This window comes from Cystoisospora suis (assembly GCF_002600585.1).
Source record: "Cystoisospora suis strain Wien I chromosome Unknown contig_1997, whole genome shotgun sequence".
Classification (NCBI taxonomy): Eukaryota; Apicomplexa; class Conoidasida; order Eucoccidiorida; family Sarcocystidae; genus Cystoisospora; species Cystoisospora suis.
In genome coordinates this window covers 14,106-37,823 of record NW_027154796.1, presented here as the reverse complement: position 1 = coordinate 37,823, position 23,718 = coordinate 14,106, and the positions used below count along the sequence as shown (strand labels likewise).

General features: G+C 49.6%; 3 protein-coding genes across 3 annotated transcripts in view; all 3 read right to left on the bottom strand.

Annotated features, from left to right (window-relative positions):
- The window catches only part of CSUI_004315 (replication termination factor 2), a 2,432-nt gene extending 743 nt beyond the window's left edge, over nt 1-1,689 (bottom strand). The window contains exons 1-3 of the mRNA XM_068064508.1: nt 1,101-1,689; nt 363-509; nt 1-78 (exon numbers count right to left, since the gene is read on the bottom strand). The exon at nt 1-78 is cut by the window's left edge and continues 109 nt beyond it. Of these exons, the coding sequence (XP_067923517.1) occupies nt 1-78; nt 363-509; nt 1,101-1,283 (408 nt within the window). The 5' untranslated portion in view covers nt 1,284-1,689. The remainder of the gene's footprint in view (nt 79-362; nt 510-1,100) is intronic.
- Nucleotides 1,690-2,484: 795 nt separating this feature from the next.
- CSUI_004314 (ankyrin repeat-containing) lies at nt 2,485-12,393 on the bottom strand. The gene is made up of 3 exons (XM_068064507.1): nt 8,080-12,393; nt 6,764-6,945; nt 2,485-5,826 (listed from the first exon to the last, which is right to left on the bottom strand). Exons 1-3 carry the CDS (start codon nt 11,185-11,187, stop codon nt 3,807-3,809), a joined length of 5,310 nt encoding a protein of 1,769 aa, XP_067923516.1. The 5' UTR covers nt 11,188-12,393; the 3' UTR covers nt 2,485-3,806.
- Nucleotides 12,394-14,030: 1,637 nt separating this feature from the next.
- CSUI_004313 (u3 related) lies at nt 14,031-19,819 on the bottom strand. Its single transcript, XM_068064506.1, has 7 exons — nt 19,607-19,819; nt 18,769-18,858; nt 17,952-18,039; nt 16,311-16,991; nt 15,585-15,821; nt 14,793-14,877; nt 14,031-14,378 (listed from the first exon to the last, which is right to left on the bottom strand). Exons 1-7 carry the CDS (start codon nt 19,692-19,694, stop codon nt 14,304-14,306), a joined length of 1,344 nt encoding a protein of 447 aa, XP_067923515.1. The 5' UTR covers nt 19,695-19,819; the 3' UTR covers nt 14,031-14,303.
- Nucleotides 19,820-23,718: the final 3,899 nt, after the last annotated feature.

Below are 23,718 nucleotides of genomic sequence, written 5' to 3'. Positions count from 1 at the left end.
GATGACGGACGCCTTGATACCGCTCCTAATGTCCACGCCAGATACGGGGCAAACTAGAAACCGGGTTTCCTTGTTGATCTGAGGGAAACACGACACGACTCAATGGTCCTTGATGGCATGTACTTGGCTCGCAAGAGCAAAAAACCCTGCCTTCGGCCAGAGACAAACCGCAACAGAGTGGTCCACATAGAAACACCGCATACAATCTAACACATCAACACAGGAGTTCATAGAGCATGTAGCGCGCACGGTAGACAGAGTCTCATGAGCACTACGAATGCAAAAAGCCATCCTTCCCTTTCTTTGAGCGACAGTGTCGGGAACGCAATGAATGCTAGATAAACTGAGAAAAAACCCGTTACCTCTGCATTGCATTCTTTGACATCCTTCAGAGAACTGATATGGTTCATGTGAGGCGGCAACGCCTTTGCCAGAAGCTTCGCCAGTAGCTCCTCTTTGTTGTAAAGACGGCCCAAACGACAGGCAACAACAGGCCTCCGTAACGGCTCCTAGTGAGAAAAATACAAACAACCAGAAGGGCACGTGGACACCACCGCTAGAGCAGTAGTCATTTTCCCAAGCTTCAAAAAAGGGCGGACTGCAAAAAAAAGAAACAGGTCTTAACAGTGGCCTTACAACTGAATGCTCCTCTTCAGATGAAGTCCTCCCAGCAGCAAATGAGAAGAGCTCACCGGCGAGTCAGGACCGAGGATGTGGAGGAGAACGCTAAGGCTGATTCGCCTAGTTTTCCCGGGAACTGCCCGGGAACCGTCTTGACTCCGTCCGCAAGAAAAACCGAGGAAAACCACCCCACAATCAGAGGCCGACACCCTTCGAGTAACAAATCTCGAACTGTTCTCCTTCGAGATTCCCAGCAAAAAACATTTTCCGCCTTTCCTCACTGCACTGACGAGGCAATCCGACGTGTGATATCACGCTGCAGAAAACGTGCCTCTCTTCGGTACACGTCCAGTTCAACGAAAATAAGAAACTGCACGTGAACGCAAGAACTCTTGAAAGTAAGCTTGCGAACGTGCACAAAAGCGAACAATTACACAGAAACTACTCGACGGTCAGAATACAGGGCCATCCGTGCTCACCTGTGACAGGGCACACGTGGATAACTGCAGATCCCGTGCTTCGCTGCGGTTCAGCCGCTCGTCAGACTCGCGTACTTGAGTATTCGGAACATACCCCATACCCCCCAAGTTCCTGAGGAACTTGAACCCTTTGGTCTTAACCATATCCGCCCGGGTGGAAAAAGAACCGCCGTCGCCCCCCATCGTCCTTGCTGCTCCGAGACAAACAAATTAACGGCCTTCCGACAAACAGACAACTCTAATAAAGCTTAGTCACAACTGTGAGGGAAACAGAAGTCCCTTTTTTTTTTTCTCCGACCGTCCGGTCTCTTTTCCAGCATATGCCACAAGTACCGCGCATGCATGAGACCCAAAAACCAGTCAACCTACGAGACAGCAGAAATTAGCGGGGAAACCATCAGTACAAAACAGACAGTGGACCTCGATAAGACCCCGGAAGTCCCCAAAAAGAGTGAGCGCGCGACCAGAGGCAGGAAAAGCTCCGCTTCCGCAGTGGGACAGAGGGCACTTGTACGCTTTCCCTCACGAACCCTCGCAGTCAGCTGCAAGCGTTCTCGTCGGACTCGAGCAGGCGGCGGGCAAATCTACTCCACATGGCTTAAAGTGTATGTGAACTCAGTGAGGCTGAGGGGATTCACACCCCTGCAGCCGAGTGTAGGCACACACGTTTCATCTGCTAGGAACCCAGCCCACCTCAAGACTTCTGCTCGGAAAAGGACTTCGTCCGTGTCCGCCGCCTTTCAACGCCTGTGTTCGCACTGCATGTTACGTAGCGTCGGTGAAGCGAACATCCGTTAACACTGTGTTTCTATGGCCCACACGGTTCAAGCCCCCTGCTTGCCGCTGGGACCGCCGCGCGCGCACTGCAGGCCTCAACAATCACAGGCCAGCGCCACAGAAGTTACGCTCAGTTTGGAAGGTCAACGGGCTCTGCTGATGTAACGCTCCGCGGACTGCGTAAGCAACTGCATGAAGATGTTGCCTGGGAAGGGAATAGGACAGTGTGCATGTGCCATGGGTCACCCGACGAACTGTGTAACCATATCCTTCTCTTCCTTAGAGTCCCGATCGGCACTGTACAGAAAGTGAATGCTGCAGCTCCAAAGCTCATAGACCACCAGGACAGGTGGCTATACCATACACCTAGTGCCTGTTCTCTTGGTCCTTGGGAACAAGCGACAGGTCGTTTTACACGTGGTAGTTTACTCGTCACCGCAGTTTTGCAGCTGTAAATACGGACCTCTTCATCCTCGGCACACTGCGTCGGCGTGCCTCAGTATGGTTGACTTTGGAACCATATGCGCCAGGGGACGACAGAGGCATTCAGCTTTGGTATTACCCCACCTAGTGCGAATTCGCAAGCGAAGATCTGAGTTACAGTTGGTCCGTTCACCCCTGGTATTCCCAGCGTTCCAGTGCGAGCAAAACAAAATTCTCGTATACAATAACCCTGCAGGTGATGCGTTCGGCTTCCCCACAGAAGGCACACTCCAATAGTATAGCTTTCAAGGCAGCTGCGGGAGAAACGGAGTGCTGCCTTCGCCCTCACGACTCGACGACCGGATGCTGCGCCCAACTAATCTATACCTGTGAGAGTTTCTGTTCCCCTGTTCTTAAACGAGACACATGAACACTGTAGTGTTACAGCACGATACCTTCCCCACTGGCACGTGGTGAATGAAAAGGTGACAAGCATACGAGTGGCGGAAGATTCGCAAATTCCTCAAGAGAAAGAACAGGTCGAACCACACACGCTTCAATGTCGGTACGGAGGAAGTCTGCTTGGCTGGCAAGCTTCACACTGCGCATGCGACGTATCTCCTGGTGCCCTCCCCCTGCAGGAAGGCACAGGAAACTCCAACTCTTTCTCCACTGGCAGCCAGGTCGACCTTGGTACATCCAGGAGCGGTGTCAATCAGTAGAAAGCCAAGCCGGTGATTCTCAGTCAAGACTGTAGTGGTCTCAACTTCGCCGACAGTGCAGGTTTCTAGGTGTGCTAGTCGGACTTCCCAAACCAACAGGAAGCGGCGGACGAAAGTGTCCGGCTTCTTCATAGGCAAGCAAAGCACGCTAGAGTGCTCGCTACCAAATGTGGGAAGGGAAACGAACAACCGTCTGAGGTACCTGTCTTAGCCCCCTCGGGGAAAAGAGCAGGGCTCTCTTACGGCCCTCGAATAGGCGTCCTGGAGCGTTCTTACTTTTCCGTCGGGCTAAATACTACCTAGCCCCCAAACCTTCTTCAGCAGGCGAAACACGTGTGCTGAAAAATCACCTCTTTGTCTATCCCGTTCACCTAGCAGGAGACGTACGGGACGTCACTGTCCACGAGGAACACAGCGCCTTCTTTAAGTGAAAAGTGAGAGGGAGCAAAGCAGTGCACCGAAGAGCTAGACCTGGTGGAGGCGTGAAAGCAACTAGTTGGTTTTTCACGGAAAACGGGGAACAAGAAACTGATACGGAGGCGATGTTTCCTCATTAAAACGAAAGAATACCTTGTAGCGCACCCCATAGCAAAAGCAGGACTCTTTCGCTTGTAGAGACGACGCAGAAAACAGCATTAACTCGATTGACACATCTACCCGAAAACATGGCCACTGCGACTCTTCCTGCGGATACACACCAGGACCACCATCTTCATACAGCAACGACGCGTTAGTCACTTGCGCTTGTTCCGACCCACATACACGACGCTGCTCCCATCAAGCCCTACTTTTTGGGAGGAGGAGGAGGCGGTGTCCCTTTCTTTCCAATTCCTGGCGGTCCCTTCTTTTTTCCCGGAGGGGGTGGTGGAGTTTTTGTTGATGAGGGTGCTCCGTCTCCTCCTCCTGAGGCCGCCGTCGATTTGCCTCCTTCTTCTCCGCCTTTCTTTCCCCCCGGAGGAGGAGGAAGTCCTTTCTTTCCCCCGGGAGGAGGGGGAGGCCCCTTCTTCGCTCCCCCGGGTGGTGGAGGAAGACCCTTCTTCACACCGGCTGGCGATGGTGCTCCTTCTTTACAAGTTTCTCCGTCCTGTTTCCCTTCTTCACTCTTCTTCGCATCGACTTCAGACGCTCCAGTGTCACCCATCTTTTTGGATAAAGCTCCGTCTTTCTTCCCTTCAAGAGTTCCCGACGCTGTTTTGCTTGCAGCGTCGCTTACTGCGGCTTCTACATTCTTTGCGTTGTATTTAGCTTCATTCTGATGTCTATCTTCCCATATAACCCAAGGCGCTTCACGCTCAAGCTGCCTTCGCCTTCTTTCGGCTAAATCTTCTTTGCGAGGTGTACGGTCCTCATGCCCGGCACTCTCTACAAGAGCAATATCACGTTCCAGTCCATCAGCTACTGTATCGGGTTTCAACATTGCCACTAGTCTGAAAGCAAGCTGGGCAGCGCACTTCCAACCGGCTTCAATATCTTGACGTTCACGATCAGTAAGGGCAGCAAGCCGAAGCTCAGATTGTCCTAAGACCTCATTTCTCAGTAGGAATAATCTTTCCCAGAGGTGAGCAAGCAGCTGAGAAGCGGAATAGCCACTTTTCAGTTGTCGTGTATACGCAGTACGATCACAGTAGCTTATAAGGATTTCACCAATAGCATTAGCTCTCTTCAATCGCTTCAGTATTTCCTGCGGAAAGATCAGGAGGTCACTGGCTAGTCGAGATACAACGGGAATGCGAGCGTCAATGAAGTCAGTTACGTGTAAATACGTGGGACTTTTACTATAGATGTTCGAAGCTAAGGTTCGAGAATTCATTCCCATGACCATAGTAGCTGCCTGATCTTCGCGTAGATCAAGAGCCTCATATTGAACATCAAAGTTTCGGCATACCCCTACAGCCAGTGCGTGTAATACGGTCATCTGTTCTCGCTGCCCTACAACATTAACATCAGCACCACGATGCAACAGGAGCCTTACCACTTCTGTTTGTAGACCGTACGCCGCTAGCATTAACGGAGTCTCTCCCCGGTCTGTCTTGCTATTGATATATAAAGAAAACAATGCACTCTGTCCTTCACCGTCACTTGGTGAGAATTCTCCGGCTCCTCTTCCATCAGCTTCTGCCCTGCCTGTGTTACCGCTCCCTTCTTGTCCTGCCTGGCGGTTAGTCCCGCTCCTTGCCGCTTGTCTCCCTTCTCTTGAGCTATCTCTTTTCTCTCTCCCGCTACTACTCCCAGCACGAAGTAACTCACGAACTGTCTCTACATCACCGCTTGCACATGCTAAATGCAACGGGATGGCGCCTTCGGCATTTTGTGCCCTCATACTACAGCCGTTACGGATCAGCTGTCTACAGACTTCTTTCTTTCCTCGTGCTGCGGCATAGTGTAGGGGTCCATTTCTTCCTAGCACACTATGTGTACAAGCTTTGAATAGTTCATCCTTTGCTTTACTGTATTTCGAATTCTCATCCAGCCTTGAACATTGTCGTACAAACAACCTCACAATTTCTGCTTGATCTTGATCCGTTCTATCTCCTTCCCCAGCGGGTGACTGTCCCCCCCCTAGTCTATCACTAAGATCCCTCTGTATTCCTGCTGTCCCGACTGACCGCTCTCCGGTCTTCTTGAGTGATGACGAAGAAGATGATGACGAAGAAGAAGTACGAGTAAGCTGTTCTTCTCTCAAGGCATCTTCTTCTGTTGGAGATAAACCTGCTGTTCGAAGTAGTGGCATTGCTGCCATCGCCAGTAAGGGAGTCACCCCTAGCTCATTCCCACGTAAAAAATCAAAACCTGCTTCCAACAACCTGAAAGACAATCAGCGGGGAATGCCATTCATACAAGAATGACACCTCTATATATTTATGTATTGGGACCCGACGAGAAGACTTCACTCTTTTCACTTCCAGCTGAGCTTGACCATACTGAGTATAGGTGGACAGAAAATATCTACACACGCAGGACTACGTACACCTCTACTCGACAACTGGGCTTTGAAACAGTTAGGGGAGACAGGCGCATCAACTGCCAGGAGAAAGATAAGAAAACACCAACATCGGGAAATCCCTCAGCCCTATCACAAGGGCGGACAGGGGACATAGCCGGCTCTCATTCGTTGTACATACACAGCGGAAGACAGAAAACAGTACAGTAAAAAATGGTTACGGTGTACACACACAAATCTACCCCGGAATTCCACCCTCTTTGCACCTATCTCGACCTCTGCACGAAGGCTTGAATTCCTTTTTTCTTGATGTGATTAGACAGAGTTTTATGTAGGCACGTGTGTAGCTAAAGAAAAAACACAATGTAGAGACTGAAGATGTTTTCCAGTTCTGAGCTTATGCGTGTGGTCCTCATTCTTTTCCTCCTGTTTATCTTCTTGCCTATCCTTCTTCTACTCATGTAAACCACACCTATTCTTTAACTAGAATCAAGTCCTTCACATGCTACCGGTTGTGCCGTTATAAGAGAGACAAAAACATACCCGTCTCTCTCCACCAGCCACTACGGCGGCCGGCACCACAACCCAACCCGTTTCTTCCGTGGAAACCTCAAGCAGGAAGGACAACAATCAATGCTCTCTTCGTTTGCGCAGTTCTGATGAAACTTCTAGCAGAATGCCAGCAGAATACAAAAGCCGTCATGGGTTACGGGACCAACACGTAAACCAAAGATTCGTTCTATACAGAAAGGTCTTCCTCTTTCTGATCAAAAATAGGAAGCGACGACGTCCAAACTTACTTCTTCACAAGAGGGACCCGAGTCTGAGAAGCAGCAATTGCCATAACTGAAAGTCCTGAGGCAAGATGATGATGGTCGCGAAACACAGAAAGAATCTCGAGAGACAAAGGGCAATGAAATCCCCCGCGCGCGATGGCAGCCGCCATCTTGAAGGGGTCATGCTCCACAATACCCCGGATAATCTGTGAATACAAGAGAAGTCAAGGAAAACCATAGGTAGCAAACACAAAGTTTGGTCGTAGAAAGATAGGATAGGTCACATATTCCAAATCTACTCTTGCTTTTCTGTTTCTTTATCTCTTTCTCTGTGTTTGGCCTGTCTCAGTGTCTCTTCGACAAATCGGGACGCCGGTCTTGAGCCTCTGGTAAGGTCTTCTAGGCGTCGGCAACGTCTGTTGAGTAGTGAGGAAAAGAACATGAATAGCTCCCACTGTAAAGACAACAGGAGCAGTGTCCGTAGTATCAGCTATGAAGGCATCTCTGCTCCGTCGTAGACTTGTCAGTACTGATCTTGTACTCGAATAATATGGTTAGACGAAGCTGAGCAATTACTCCGATCTTCAAAGAAACCTCTCTCTCTGCCCTGATTCCGACTTCATTTTCTTCCCCAGCAACTCCTACAAATTCCTCACTTAATTTCTTGAAGTACCATGTCTTGTTCAACATGTAATTGACGAGGTATTATACAAGATTCAATGACAGAAAGAGACCGTCTCTAATCTGTAAGACATGTCAACACACTCTTGCTTCGGTCTCGGCCACATTCTCACTCCCTCGCCAGTCCCTCTTTAAGCACCCGTCCTTTTCTGTCTATGGACTCTACCCTCTACTCCGCCATGCCGCGCCAATTGAAACCATGACAAGACTAGGAAACCTTGTTCCTGCTTATCATAACGTCTTCAGAAGCATTAGCTACTGCGTTCCATCACACAAGAACGACTCGTCCCCTCCCAGGAAACAACGGTTCATGTGTGTGGGACTTGTGCTCACTGGTTATGATTGCCACCCTACCAACTGCCCTGTTGTCGAACAAGTTCAGTCTCCACGGCTGTTCATCTTCTCTTCCAGTCACGTTTTGCTGCAGGAGCTCTCGTTTCTGTCCCACCTATGTGAGGAAACATAGATGACTTCTTACAGAACCACCCTACATGATTCTCGGCCCTGGTCTCTCTGTGCTCACCCTCTTCGCTCGGTCTGAAACCCAGCCCTCTACTGTCCCTTCCAAGGTTTTAACGTTCCCCTCAATGCCTCCCGCTCAATCCTCCTTTCCCCTTCTGTCTTGGAAAAGGAAGTGACAAGCAAGGTGATGGCCTTACCTCATCACTATCTGTTTTTCGGCCGAAGATCTTTCGATAGTAGTCGAGGAAGACGTTCAGTGTAACGAGCTTGTAAGAGATAAGAGAAGGAGGAGTAGCACGATCCAGAGCCGCGGCATAGATTCGGAGTTGCTGTCTCGCAGTTAAAGCCAAGATACTTTCCTTTCCGCAGCATACCACCGCGTTCCAAAGAGATGTATACATGGGCTCAAGTATGAATTGCGGTGGAGGACTCGCTCCTCTGTTGGTTAGTTTCTCAACTATTGATGCAGCAAAGGTGATTTCAGCAAGGCGACTATATAAGAAGATCTTCTCACGGTGGCATATAGGTAATACCGCTTCAGCTGCCATAACAGCACGGCGTACATACACCAAGGCTTGAGGGACGTCTTGACCCGGATTACTATACAGGAGACCGGCTGCCATAACATGGGCGTTATAGAGGATATGGTTATTGGGATGAAGAAGAGTATTGAATCTTTTGATGACCTCAAGAAAGAGCTTCCGCGCTCTCAATTTTTCCCCACGAGCTAACTTCCTTTCTGCCTTTCGAACGAGATATGCCGCATCTGTTTCCAAACGCTCGCAATGAGTAGACAAATACTCAGATGAATCTCCACAACTATTACATTGCCATAGCTCATCGATGATGTGCGATCCATTCCCAGAATCCAGATCTTCGTCACTTCCGTCACCATCACCGCCACCTGGATGAAGTGAAGTTCTGCCTCTCTTTTCTTCGAACCGAAAGAGGTTCATGAGTCCGTCACCAAAAAGCCCCTGCTGCGATGAACGACCTCCTCCACCTTCACCCGTCAGTCCGTCCCGGCCTCCCTCCATTGAACGGCGGACATTCTCAAGGTTCCGGATCTTGCGAGCAACTTCAGCACCACCCACACCATAGGCTTGTAAACGCTTTTGGAGGGCTCGACTCTTGAAGGGAGAGCAATAGCCCCGTAAACAATTCACACATCGAATACCTCGGACTAGTCGTCCACCTTCCGTTGGGTCCGTGCACCGTATACAACCGCATCCAAAGACGCGAGGTAAGGCATCTACGCCTTTACGTGCTACAGAAGGAAGAAAGAGATCCTCTACCATGGACACGCATAACCGTCCACCGACGGGTATATAACATATGGCTCTTACAGAGACATAGCCATCATCGTCAAGAGAGAAACAGCATGTAGGGACACAACTATGATGAAAGTTGGCGAGAGCAGGGGAAAACACCATTCCCACCGTGATATCTGGATGTCTACGTCGCTGTATGGCAGCAGCGGGACCCGCACTCCGTATAAATGGAGAATATTGATTTAGGATTAACATGATATCAATAAGCTCTCTCCGTGTAAGGTAACAATAGAAGGATGGAGGGAATTCCTTCTCGAGACGTCTTGCTAATAGATTCAACTGTTTATATAACTCGGGTTGGCCTAACCGAACACTTTCTGAATACGATTGAAGCTCTTCTCCCACCTTATACAGAGTATCCCTACGTGGAGGTAAGACTTGTCTATCAAGACCCGACTTGATAAGAAACCGGCATACATGCAATACACTCGCAACACTCAAGTTCGCTTCTCTTGCCGCAGCCATGAAGACGGGTATAAGCTCACATTCTAATGCATGAACCCTGACGTTCCGCATCAAACAATCCCACGAACAGAAGACAAACGGACATGTGTGAGGTGATACAGGACACGAGAATCCCCGATCAGGCACAGGCCTCTCACGCAAACAGTGGAAACATGTTGTGAATATCTCCCCTCCTTCGAATAACAGTGGTGTACTCACATATGGCAATTGCCTACATACTAATTGCCCTGGTTCGAAAGCGACCTCTGCTATGCATGCTGCTTGTTTCCCTTGACGCACAACGAGGTACGGCAGTCTCTCTGCTCCTCCGTCACTCTGTTGTCGTTTCAGTAGACCCGACTCATCTCCGCTCTCTGGGCTTGATCCTCTTGAAGGTGGAGAAGAAGGAGCTGGAGATAGTGACGATCTTCTTCCTACACCGCCGGGTGAATTTGAAGGCTGAGTCGCTCCGTGTCGTTGGACTTGTCGAAAACAAAAACGAGAATTAGAAACAGATGGAATGGCAGGTGAAGCACTGCCAGCAGCAGCAGTGGACGTCGTAGAAGCAGTTACGGATGACTTCGCGTCGTCACCCTCTCCTCTTTCCCTGTCACGAGCTAGTAAAGACAAAGCTCGTCTGCTGATGCCTGTTCTTGAGGAATCCCTCCCTCTCCTACCCTCACTGGTATAGGGAATAGAGCCGTATCCAATTCCCGCAGAGTCGAAAAGATATGACTTGAAACGGTGGGGTATACGTGTAACCTGTTGGAGATACGTTTCCTCCGCTGCTCGAAGATAACGAACAATCGATCTATTATGAGGGACACAAAATAAAGCTCCCCAGTACATTTCGATTGCACGATCATACTTCTGCTGCTGTATATACACCTCAGCAAAAACAACATACAGATCAGCAACCTGTGGAAACCTGTCAAGATAGAAACGGACGAGTTTTTCTGCATCCTCATACTGTCGCTTTGCCAGGAGGTCCGGCACGGCAGTATGCAGCATCTGTAATTCATGCTGTGCTCTTATCTTCTCATTTTCTGCCTCATCTAAACCATTCAGGGCAGAACTGCCTCTCCGAAAGACCACACTTTCAGGACGTGACGATTGCTGTCCCCCTTCCCCTTCTCCACTAGCAGGCACAGAGACACCGTGTTCGTCGTCTTTCTTGCCTTGTTGAGCTCCCAACCTTCTTGTCGGACCACCCGGTGCCGACACATCTAGATATATTCCACTTTTTCGACGCTCAGCCGCTACATCCCCTGCTTCACTTTGTTTCGCGGATAAGGCAGTTGGGGTTGATGGCATAGAACGCCCTCCCTCAGGTGTCTCCCCTGCTTGCGAGGACTGCCCTTCTTGGGCAAGGCTACGATGAGAGTGGCGATCCCTACTGTGGCCAGACCTACGGTGCCCTAGACGCGCTGCCAGTCGCCTCGTCGCTGCGCGTTCCATATCTGCAAGACACATGCTTGAATCCTCCGAACGGAGGGGCTTCAAAGCCCGAAGAAGCGTCTTATCAAACATCTTGAAAGAAAGAAAGAAAGGACTACGAAAGAAGGAAGGATTCTTCCCAGAAAAATAAACCGCTCGTTCTCTAGACGCTTTCCAAGCAGAACCCTCGGCCACAACCGAGGAAAGAGAATTCTCAGCTGGGTATCATTCACCTTATACACTCATCCCTCTAAGGTGCATGGACACCCTATACACAAGCTCCTGACGTCGGTCGAAGACTTCCCTATTGTCATATGTTCATGTTTTCCCGAGCATGAAGTTGACAACACAAGATACAGCCAGACAGGAAAGATTCAGCCAGACAGGAAAGACATGAAAGACTACAAGCCGGCAGGAGCAAAAAGGAAACCGCAGTAGTTGATAAGAATGGAACTTTGTCGGATACGTAAATGAACTGAAGAGTATCATCTTCGCCGCTGCTACAGAAAAGTGGCCCGTGAGGGCATCAATAGTTGTAAAGTGGATGAATGACAGACACGGCTGAGACAACCAAAAAAAACGAGAAGTGCAAAAGCGAAAGTAGAGTACGAGGAAGAAGTACTCCGACTGGAGTATGAATACCCACCGCTCTCTGCTACAAGAAATGAATAGAACGGAAGACTGCAGGAACCTCAGACGCTACAGAAGGCCGGAGAAAAAAAAAAGGAGAGTCAGTGGAGCAGGAACGGACGGAAAAGCTAAAGAGAGCAAAGCTGCGTGACTCCTTGTTCTTGACCTATAAGAATATTTACTACTAAGCATCGAGAACACGAGCGAACTACGTGCGATACTATGACCTGCTAAAAACCTGGGAAAGAGAAGATGAGGCGGCAGGTTGTTGAAGCCGCTCACAACATAGCCCTGCGTTGACGGTCGAGGACGCGAAACTAAAAGAGATGCTTCGGTCAAACTGAAAGTGAAGAAAACTGTGTTTTCCCTCGACTCATGAATGGTCTCCTTGAAGCGGTGGCCAGCAGCCCCCGAAGACCGCGAAGTTGAAGACACCGAAAGCAGGCACCACAAGGAGCTCCCCGGACTGAAAAAGCTGCAACTCCACTAGTAAAAAACCCGTATAGTGCGAAAACGACGCAGAAGGGATGGGTAACAACAAAGGTTTATTCCGTGTGAGAACGATGCTCCTTGCTTCGTCTTGTCCGGAGACACGAACCGACAGCACGCGGCTGTCGGGCTGCTTCACTCCTGCATCCGCAGCAAGCGGGAACAGAAGTGTGCTGAGTTTGACAAGAAAGATAGAACAGCTCCTCCTCTGACAATTTGACTCGTCCCTATTCTCAGCGCATGCCATTCAAGCCATGCACACCCCGGAGAAACGAACCTCCCCGGCACAATCACTTAGTGACAATCGCCGGCATGCAGCAAGTCTCGTTCATGTTGGGCAGAAGAGCCGGCTTTTTTCCTTTTCAACAGAATGGACCTAGTGCGGCGGAGTAACCCGCTTCAGGGCGTGCTGTCTGCGAGCGAGTAGCGTCTTAATATTTGAGACAGAAAGCCAGACTTGCTCCCGGGAACTCCTAGAGCTTCACGGCATGTCCGGCCGCCTGGCTCAGTTGATTGCAGGTTCCCCCGAGTGGCTGCTGCGACAAGAGCTGTCCTGGTAAAATATCACCTGCTTTGTGACAATGGGCACAGGGCCGCCAAACACTCAGCACCACAGCTGGTAAAGCACTGTGTCCTCGCCTGCTTAGCTTAGTTGGTAGAGCATCCGCCTAGTAAGCGGAAGGTCGTCGGTTCGACTCCGGCAGTAGGCTTCGTTCTTTCGCTTGACTATTGCAGTCCAAAGACTTTGTCCCTGCATTGTCAAGTACTTCAGTGGCAGCGAAGGAGGTGTTGCCGAGAGCACGTGATTTCTGAGTTTGAAGTCAGTCAAGTGACGCAGGCAACACACCCGACCTTCAACGAGCTGTGTGGGCGGTAAATCTTCGCGCCGTGTGGAGCTACCGTCTGCGGAGCCCGAAGAAAACTGCCCAACCTCTTGAGGGCGTTTTCACTGACGTCTCCCGAACAGCTTCCGCACGAGAAGTGGAAGGTCGGGTGGACCTCTGTGCGCATTTTTCGTGCAAGTGGTGCTTGGCTTCACCGCTGTTCTCGTCGGGAGTGTTTAGCATGATTTGACCAGACATGTACTTCCTTTTTGGGGTTTCTTTGTCAATCGATGCGACACAGACGCGCTGAGGCAGAAGCAGAGGCCGTTCAATAACGTGTCTAGATCATCCAGCGGAAGCTAGCAGCTAATCTGCACACGCATGCAATGTAGTAAGTCGAGAGAAGCTCGGGTCAGAGGATGCCACCGCTTACGCAGATTGTTCTCGACACAAGTTCAAATCGTCGCAACACAAAGAAGCTCGAGGACGAGGCTTTCCCTGCGCGGATAAATACGCGAATTAACAAGATATTCCACTACATCTGAGGATGCCCGCTGGTCCTAGCTCGCGCCGTGATGGAGTGCCATTCTACAGACACGAGTGCAGTAACACTACGGTTCACTCTTGTCAAAAAGGCTGGTGTCGGTGTCTTGTGCGATATTCCGCTTAGAGAAGGAATGAAAGGAAGATGCGTTATCTTGTCCATACTGGAAACCACAACTCCACCGTGCGGCCCTTGTGAATTTTTGATCTAAGCTATGCAGAAGAACCTGTCCCGTCCGGACTGACAATCGGACGTCTATGAAACTGGCAGCCGTGCCCTCTTACCCGTTTGTCCCCAGGAAGTGCTTTTCTTTCAAGCAGACGGTCCGGTCTTGCTACTGGGATCATAGGCATGGCCTGCATACTCGGAGTCCGTATCCGCCTCCATAGCAGTTTGTTTCAGTCGGAAAGGAAAAAGGCAAATGAACCAGTCAAGATGTTGTCATATTGAAAAGGCACATCCAAAAACAATGGATACTGTGCTTTTCTTACAATACCAGATGTACTCAGCTCTCCAGGGTACTACCCACCTTCCACTCATACAAGAGCCTACAACGCCTTGCATGCACGGGAGACGTGTACAAAACTGCAAACAAGGATTTCGGAATCACATCCCCCGTCATGTCCGAGAAAAAAGAGAGCACAGACACAACATCCATCCCTTTCTTCGAAGGTTCGTTTCTGAATCCATGCTAACAACAAATAAGATGACAGAGCGGAACTTCAGTCGTTCCTCTGTTCTCCTCCAGAGACCTTGGTGCCGCGCCGAGAGCGAGTTCTCTTCTTGCCTGTTGCTCCCTACGTTCAGTCAGACAAGTAAGACATGCGACAGACTCAAACTTCACGCCTTTGATGCACTCCCCCCCAGCAGTGCAGCAGCACTTCCTGAGTAAGACCGTCTGTAGTCTCTGTACGAGAATAGAAATGACTTCAAGACATGAGAGAAGAGATGCTACTTTCCTATCAAGAGATTCAATGCGCTCAACAGTGAAGATGATCATTGACAGAGTATATAGCTAAAATCCCTGTATATCTATGTATAATGCAGACAGTACTGATCGAGGTAGCTGATAGAAAGAAAAGGAAAGAAACGCCTCGCAAGGCAAAAAGGGATAGATATGAGACCTCTATCGGAACTTTCTTGAGACAACGAATTGTGAAGGTGGGGGGAGAACAAGACGAAGATGTCTAAGGACAGAATGGTAAACTTACATGAGGGCTCTTTACAGTCCCAGCAAGTTCACTTTTCTTTGGCTTCTTGCACGATAAAGGATTCACTCCCTTTCTCTTGTTTTTTCTGTCCGAAAAACCCAGGAGTACAGACAGAAACCACACCGGCATACAGCGACCCCTGTAGTTCGCCTTCTGGTGTAAAGGCAGCATCATCAACAAGAAGATAGATCAGGAATGTTTCAAAGTCGGCTTTCTTCTCTCTTTCCCTCTTTCAAACATTCCTCTCCTTCTCTTCCTTTCCCATCACAGCCATCCGGCGGCCGACCTGAGGCCCTGCGGGCCAACCGGGCAGGCTCCCCATCGCAGTGAATGATCCGATCTCTAGAGAAGTGGAGAGTAAGAAAGAAGAAGTTCTATCTTTGAATTCACAGGACAAACTTCCCATGCAAAGGTGACCCTACACGTCTCTATAAATCATTCTGTTGCCTCCTCCTCTGATTGCCGCTCTCTTTTGGCTTGCCACAAATAGAGCTATGCCTATAGTATAGCTACATATCTACGTGAATAGGTTTCTATGTACATACCTATGGATAGGTTCATAAAATTACATCTCTATGTATATATAGTTGTACACCACACACCTATATACAGGAATATAGACACACACCTAAAAAGAGATACACAGATGCTGCATGCCTAGAAATTGGTGAACGCTCGTATTCATTCCACGTGTCCACTATCTGTTTATCTGTCTGTTGACCGATCCCCTAAAACTCTCCCCCCTTCGCGCGTACGCTCAGCTCCATTTCTTTTGTGTTGTGAGCATCTCACTTTTTACTTTTCTCTTCTCTCTTCAGACCTCCTAGTCCCGGCCGCACCAGAACTCCTCCACCGTTCTCTCTTTTCACTCTCCTCCTCGTTTCATGGAAGAGTCTGCGCTCAGCTTTTCCCATCTTGAGTTTCTTTATCTCTTGCTTCTGATGACAGTCTTTGGAGAAGTGTGTAGGTGGCTCTAACTGTAATATGCCTCCTTTATAGATAAAAATCAGCGGAACTCCTGGGATTTGTCTGCGGAGAAAGAGACAAACAAAGAAGCGAAGGGGGAGCGGTACTGATCGGTTGTCTCCTTAACGTGGCGAGAAATTGTTCCCTCTTGGGCCACGCGTGCGCATTCGTACAACGCGCTAGCAGAGAAACGGTGCCTCCGTCTTTTGTCAAGTAATGATAATCGAGAGGGGACTTGGACGCTCGCGTATACATCTATTTGTCATATGTATGAATGAATAGATATGGATGTCTGTACGCATGTATGTATGTGCTAACTGTCTTGAGTACCTCCACACTCAGGAAGAAAGAGTGTGTCATGAAAACGTTTCTATAGCCTTCGGGCTTGTAACTGCACGTCGAACAGATCTCCGAAAACAGCTGAAACTTTGGAGAGATCTCATGCGAATCTCTTTATGGTCAGCCGTGACTTTCCGTCTACTACAGCGATGCCTCGTGTGGGCCTAGAGACGAGAACGAGAAGAAAGACGCCCATCACTTTCTCTTCCTCACCTTAGTTTTTCCCTCAGAGTGGAATCCTGTGTCGCGACACAGAACTTTGAGAGATTCTTGTGGCCTATAACTCTGCATATACATCTGCATGCATCAGGCCCTTTGGCTGCGACTAAAACTGGGGCCTCAGAGGACGAAGAAGAAGAGGAAACATGACCGTCACTTCGGCGAGACTCTCTCTTCTTCCCTCTTTCTCTCTGTAGAGAAGACGATGATGTATCTGCCACTGAAGGTTTAGACCCATTATGACCTTTGAAAGGACTTCTCATTGAGGAATGAAGAAACGTATTGTTACGTCCACTTCTTGACGGCTTGACTCCTTCACCCGCCTCATATTGCTGATGCTCTCTGAAGGCTTGGATCCCTGGATGAAAACAGAACTTCTCAAGCACTTTGGTATCTCCTGCTCGATGGCCCTCAGCGTCATTCTCAGAACTAGAATGGCTGGGTATATCTTTATCGGGACGTGCCCTCGTATCGTCTTCTGAATCAAAGGAGGATGGAGAGGCAGCTACAGCAGAAGGACTCTTTTTCTGTATCTTCTCTTCCTCTTCTTCGTCTCCTCGTGCCCCTCCATTCTGGTCTTCTTGTTCTGGTCCATCCTGAATTTCATCCTCCCCTTCACGCGACTCCACTGCAAGTCGAGATGTCGCGCTATCCTGATCATGTCCGCACTTGAATCTGTAAGAGAAAGCACGAAGCAGAGAAGGGACGCTTATAAAAGAACATTCCGAGGAAAACGTCCGTCCATCTCTCTTGTATACTTCTGTTCATTCGTCGTAATTCATGAAACCAATCTCTTTTTCCTAGCGCGCAAAGTGTAGAACGCAACGACGTGAAACCGAGAGAATGCGGATGGGAAAGATTCCTGATGAGAATCAAAAAGCTTCCTATCCACAGACGGATTCTAAGCTGTGTGGCTTCAGAGAAAAATCAAAACTCAGGTCTTCACGTGAAGAGAACATCATGCAAACGATCTCTTTGCATAGGCAAAAGTAGACTGCGAGAGTGAGATGAGAAGCATCGGAGCTAGAAGAGATTTCAGGCTTGGTCCACGACGGCCTTCATATACATACTTACCTGTATATATATAGGTAGATGAATTGACAGCTCTATAGGTCGGAACAATAGACAGATATACAGATTGCAGCAACTTGCTTTACCTGGCAATGTCTACACACATGTATGTAGACACTGGGCCATACCTCTCTATACTATAAAGACGCTTTTACATAGCCATACCGCTGCAGAATAGATCTACGCGTGCCTTTCTCTTCTCTCTACATAGAAGACAGTCTGTCAGTGCTGACGGGACACTTGATGGAACTGGCACGCGCAGGACGTCTACGGTTGAGCCCCGGGGTGACCTAGACAGATCCCAGAGACGACGTTCCCACCCCATTCATTACAATAGTCACCCATGTAGAATGGAGAATTCCAGACGAATCCTTGAATGGACTCATATAGACGGAAGAAGAGAATGGCTTCTTCTTTTCGCAGAACCTCTGCCGTGTGCTACCAGTACTCCCGAGAGCGACTTGAAATGCTGCCTCATCATCACGAAACAGGCCACACATTCGAGAAGTAGATTCTGATAAACATTCTCTTTCTTGATCTCTCTTCTTCTCCTTGGCAACTGACCTACGAAAACGCTTCATTGCGGCGACAGCACCCGCTATCTTCTCCATAGGCAGCTGTCGCAGTTCATCGACGATGCAGGGGGTGACCACTGAGAGAAATGACAGAAAGAGAATAAGAGAAGACAAGAACAAAGAAAGACAACAAAATGACTGATAAGAGAGGACGGGAAAGACGATTCAAAGGAAAGCGAAAGAAAAGAAGGCAGAAAAGCCCAAGTGAAACAGCGGGCACATGTACCTGGAATACCGCAGACACAACATCCGCACACGCAGATATAGACTACATCTACATATGTATACCTACAAATCTATGTAGTGTTTATGTATTTGGACGGGTGAACAGCTTTTATGAGGTGGAAGGAATGCATATTCCCGTGAAGCGAGAAAGAGAAAACCCAAGCCTATGTAGCTACTCTCGCAAACCAATTAAGTCAGCGAACATCTGTTCACCTTCCTTGTTTGTCTTTTAGTGCATCAAGAGGAGATCTGTCTTCCCTGTCCCCTGCAGACCTCCGCTCTTCTCCTCTTTTTCAGCAGACAACAAGAAAAAGAAAAGAAGAATGGAAATTCCTTTCAAAAGAAGAGAAACTTCAAGTGGTCACTCCCGTATCCTCACCTCTTGACTGCCGGTGACTTGTGTGTGTGTCTATTCTTGTTCAGAAATGCAGAGAAGGAAACGCAAGCGCAGAAGAGCAGCGGAAGTGGACAATAAAACAGAGACTGGCAAAAAAAGAGAAAGAAGGAAAGAAAACGGCAGAGAAGAGGCAAAAAGAAAGAGAGAGCTAGGCAAAGTGAAAGACCGAAAGCCCCACACTTACTGATGGAGCACTGGCCTCCTAGAAGGAGAGGAAGTTTTTCGCTGAGGTGAATCTTTTGTCTTAGCGCTGCCATCATAAAAGTGCCATCAACTACAGACAGACAAGAAGGACAAACCGCGAAGAAAAGAAGGGAAAGGAAAATCGCTTTTTTATGTTCATTCCAGACACGCGACTATAGCGGAAATTTTAACCAGTAAACGACATGGGTTGTTGTGTCTCTAGACAGATAGAAACATACGTGGTTGCACGCAGGTATACACACTCACAGATAGAGAAGGAGAAACATATACACTAAGATATATATATATATACATATATACAGATACGGATTGATATCTACGCATGAGAGACCCATATGATCATCGGCGCCTTGTAAAGCGACCTGCATCTACTGTTCTATCAGGATACAATGACACATACATCTACCTGAAGAGCAAGGACGCACAGAGCATACAGAAGCCTAGGCATATATATATATATATGTGAGCACATGTGAAGCACTGAGTAGGCGGAGGGAGAAGTGGGATCGCGCGTTAGCAGTCTTATAGGGATCTTTCTGTCTCTTTCTCATCTCACACTGACACCTTACGCGGGCAACGGAACAGGAGAAGAGGACCGAGAATGGCGTCGTGGAGAAATGGATGGTTACTTCAGAGCCCTCCTTCTCCTCCTTTTCTTTTTCCTTCATACATCACTCAGAAGAAGGAAGTTACGAAACTGGCGAGGTTGTCAAGGCACGCATATGGACCGAACCCCCCTCTGTTACGCACGACTTTTCTCCTGCTTGTATACTGTGAAAGAGAATAAGCTGTAGGGGAGGATGTGATGCCCTATTTACCTAGGACTTTGAATGGCTCTCGAAACCCGAAGCCGACCGAGTAGAAGTTCATAATCTTCTTGAACTGCTTTCGCCTTGTTATTCTCATTTTGTTTGTGAAAGCGACTGGCAGCGTCGGAGTACAGAAAACGAAAGAAAAATTGGAAAAACAGTCACTTCCTCTATCGACGAGATGACTGGACAACGTACCCGACTGCCAGCATGCAAGGAGGGAAAAAAGGAGACACGGTGCTGCATGCTTCCATGCATGGGACTTGAGAACGAAGTTTCTAATTGGGATCTAGCTGGCAGCAGAATCGAAAGTTTCTCCGGGCAGAGACGCAGAAGTACGGAGACGGAGAAGAGAAGAACTACAGCGGAGGCCGGAGACAAAGGAAAGAAGAAAACTTCTCTCACTCTCTCTCGAGAGAGCAGACTGGTAGACACATGACGGAGTTGGTCTGATATTCTTCATATGGGATAAATTTACCTCAGGAAGCTCAGTCTCTCTTTCTTGCACCAGTTTCGAGCAGCGAAAGTAAAGACTTTCTCCTTTCTCTGCGGAGATCTCTGGAACCAGATTCGATTGACTTTGTTGCTATTACTGTGTTTTCTACCGGTGTCGTGCTCTTCGCTATTCTCTCCGAATCCGTCATCACCTCCCAACACTCAGGCTCTTTCCTTTCTAAGACGGCTCGAGAGTTGCCACAGAACACAAGTGAACACTGGATGCACCTCTTTTGACGGTCGCATCGAGAGATATTATCCAGTGGGGGTTCCCCTAGAGAGTGTCGAAAGACGTTTCACACCTTTTTGTTAGTACGAAATAAGAGTGACCTGGTGCGGCAGAAAGCACATGACAAGGCCAACTCGACAAAGCAAGCTGGTTTTGCAGGGTCCAGAAGGTCGCAGTCCTTGCCGCGGCTGACCGTCGCTCATCCTGAGCTCGCAAGGTCTCCATCAGTTCGATGGGGTACCGGGAAAACAACTTGGTCAGATCAAGCCTTCGCGCGGCACCCGCTCTGGGGGGGGAGGTCCTTCCGAGTTCAACAGAAGCCGCGTATCCACCGCGCAGCAGCAGTGGCGTTACGGTGCTCATGTGGAGAGAATGAAGCCGTGCTCACGTTCTCCACTCTTACGTTTGTTACTCAGTGAACCCGCACTAGGACTGCACGAGAAGGATCGAGTCCACGGCTGAAGCGCGGTGCTAACGCATGGTCGTGCGCGCCCACATACATCGCCGGAGAGTCTCAGCTGCAGCAGCCCCGCGGCCTCGAACACAGAGAGAAGAACCTCTGCTATGCGGTGCCCGCTGTATAACAGCGCGTGGCTAAATGCTACGGTTCGCCAGTGCGTCGAACTGCGACAGGGCTTGTTCCTTGCGGCGTCACACCGCAGAAACACCTTGACTGTAGAGATGTAAATGTGGACACAGAGCCGGCCAGCTGTGTTATTGGGGAAGTCGGGAGCCCCGCGCATGCTCCCGACGTGCTCAACAAGACGGCGAGCCGACTCTCTCTGCATTTCACGTTTCTACTGTGGAGCAACTCCTAGGGCTGTTCCGCGGAGACAGTGCCGAGAAACAGTATTCGCTAGCTTGGAGAATAACTAATGCTCTCTCTAATCTTTGGCTTCCACGACAGTGTGCAGCTCTCTCTCCTCTTAGAGTTGAGCAACTAGTAGGACTGTTTCTGTGGTGAAGCAGTTCAGAGAGAGAGTATTCAATAACTTGCATTAAAAAAAATATATAATCTAATCTTCTCTCCAGTACCTTGCCTGGGCGCAGCGTCTATCGCCCTCGCAGGAGGTCCGCTCAATGCGGAACAACCAGTCTGCACTCCCCGCCTGCCTAAAAAGTACAGGGTCTCACCGGTACCATAACGTCGTTACCGCGCTGGACGTCCCGGAACCACTCCGTGGTACAGAGCTCTTGCGTCCACGCGCAGTACCCCTAGCTTCCTATCACAGTGTTGCTGTAGCATTTCACGGGCTGACTGTCGGCCTAGTGAAACTTCAAACTTCTGGGGGCACATGCCAGGCATGGGAAACCGTGGACGAAGGCAGCAGCGGCCCTGAAGTGGCGCCGTTTCCGTGTGGTGTGTGTGTGTGACGCTGTCCGGAGTGAAACGGTTAAAGACCCCCGAGTAACGAGAGAAGCATCTGCGCCTCTTTCGCGGCCCCAGTCCTTTGTGGTTGACTCCGAGTGTAGCAGGCGCTGCGCTGGGATTGAAGCTGCACTTGTAAGCAGGAGAACGACCGGGACACCGTCTGTCCCTTCGTGCCTCGCCGGGGTCCTGTTGGCAGTTTTGACAATACCTGTGTAGGCTGCTCACTGCCGTCACGCCATCCGAAACAAGCCACGAGACTCAAGAAGGCACCTCTGACGAGCAGTGCCGATTTTCCGCCTTGCTGGAAGAATACAACGAACTATCACCCCCTTTTTGCTTGTTGAACTTGGACTAAAGCAGTCTTTCATGAGCTCCTGAAGTCTGCTGTCGCCTTTCAGACGAGCGAACACTATGTACTGTTGATTGGAGAAGTATTCTAAAAAAAAAAAGTTGTCACTGCCTCGGCCCCAGCATCTGTGCACGCCTGGATTCTTTCTGGCAAGACGCGAACCCTACACCGTAGCCCTGGCGGTTTCGCTTCATGGGCTCCACTCCTAGGGCTTACCCTACGCACCTAAAGGTTTTGCATACACCTCCCGAAACACCTTAAAGTGGCTGGGTCTGCGAAACTGTAGAAATCTGGATCTCTCTCTAAAAGAGGCCACGAACGCCGCTGAAGTAGCGTAGTGTCCCTCACTGCAATGGGGAGTCGTTTCGATGCAATGGCCATCGGCTGTAGGAGTCCTCCGAAGACAGTTTGGCAACCGCGGGCCACATTCAACGGGATAGCTGGTATCCTACAGATGGAACATCGTACAGTACATGAGGCATCCGCCAGAGTACCGGAGAGCGCACAAGAGAAGAAATTGCTCTACTGGGTCTGTCTCTGCGAGCATACGCACTCCACCACCGATCTGACGAATATGCACTCTACATTGTTGGTGCGGTTGATATAGATTGTACGCACACTGTACTAGCGCACCCACTTTCGGGTACACACCATGCATCTTTTTCTTTTCGTGTGTATGTGAAGAATTTGAAAGATGTTCCCCTTTCACTGTACTTCGGCCCAAGGCATCTGGTCTCCGATGATGCTGAAGCCCCGAAGAGCGTGTCAACCTCTTACAAAGAGATCTCGTTTTAACTGTCCTACAGTAAACCTGCACCGGGATTGCTTCTGGACAGGGATAAACTGGATTGTCTTCAGAGAGCACGCGATTTTGCACAACGGTGACGTCTTGGCGACGGGCACTGCCAAGGAGCAAGTAGGAAGAACCTGCAACCACTTTGCGTAGTCTCCCCATTTTCTTTCGGTCTTCAGTAGAAGGACGGCGTTCCGTCTTTGCGCGTGCCCATCTGCGGCCCCTCAAGACCCAGACCCTCCCCCAACGCCGTGCCGGATGCTCGGCACGACAGCAATTCTCGGCAGCAAGAGTGTCGCACTTCTGTGCATGCACATCCGCTTCACTGTGGTGGACGGTAATGAATCACTGTATCCTAGATCAGGTAGTAATGCAGTCAAGATGGTGCCTGCTCGCCGGGACTCTTGCCTTCCCAGTGGCGGCCTCGTCTTTTTCCTCCTCTCCACGGCCTGTCTCACTCAAGGTGCGAACGGCAAACACGTTCAATTGGACAGCGTAATTGCACCATCTGGAGACAAGCCCGGGACTCAGGCATGCGGGAGTGAGCCTTTAGAGCTCACGCTAAGCGGCGAAACTCGGAGTTTTCAGTTCACGTGCCCCAGCAACTTAAAACTTTACCCGGTGGAGGAAGTTCTGGCCCCCCGTGGAGACCTTTCTGAGGAGGCACTGCGTAAAGTTTACCGGCTCACCGCAGAACGCAGCTCACCGAAAGAGTGTGGCAAAGTGCAAGGAGACCTTGGTGAACTCCTTCCTGGGTCAAAGCTCGCGGTTGTCACGGCGACACCAGGGGCCCACCCTGGAAGCACGGGCGTCAGCCAGCCAGTGTTTAACCTTACACTCGCTGCAGCCGAGGGTGAGGACACGCGCTTCTGCTACACTTGCA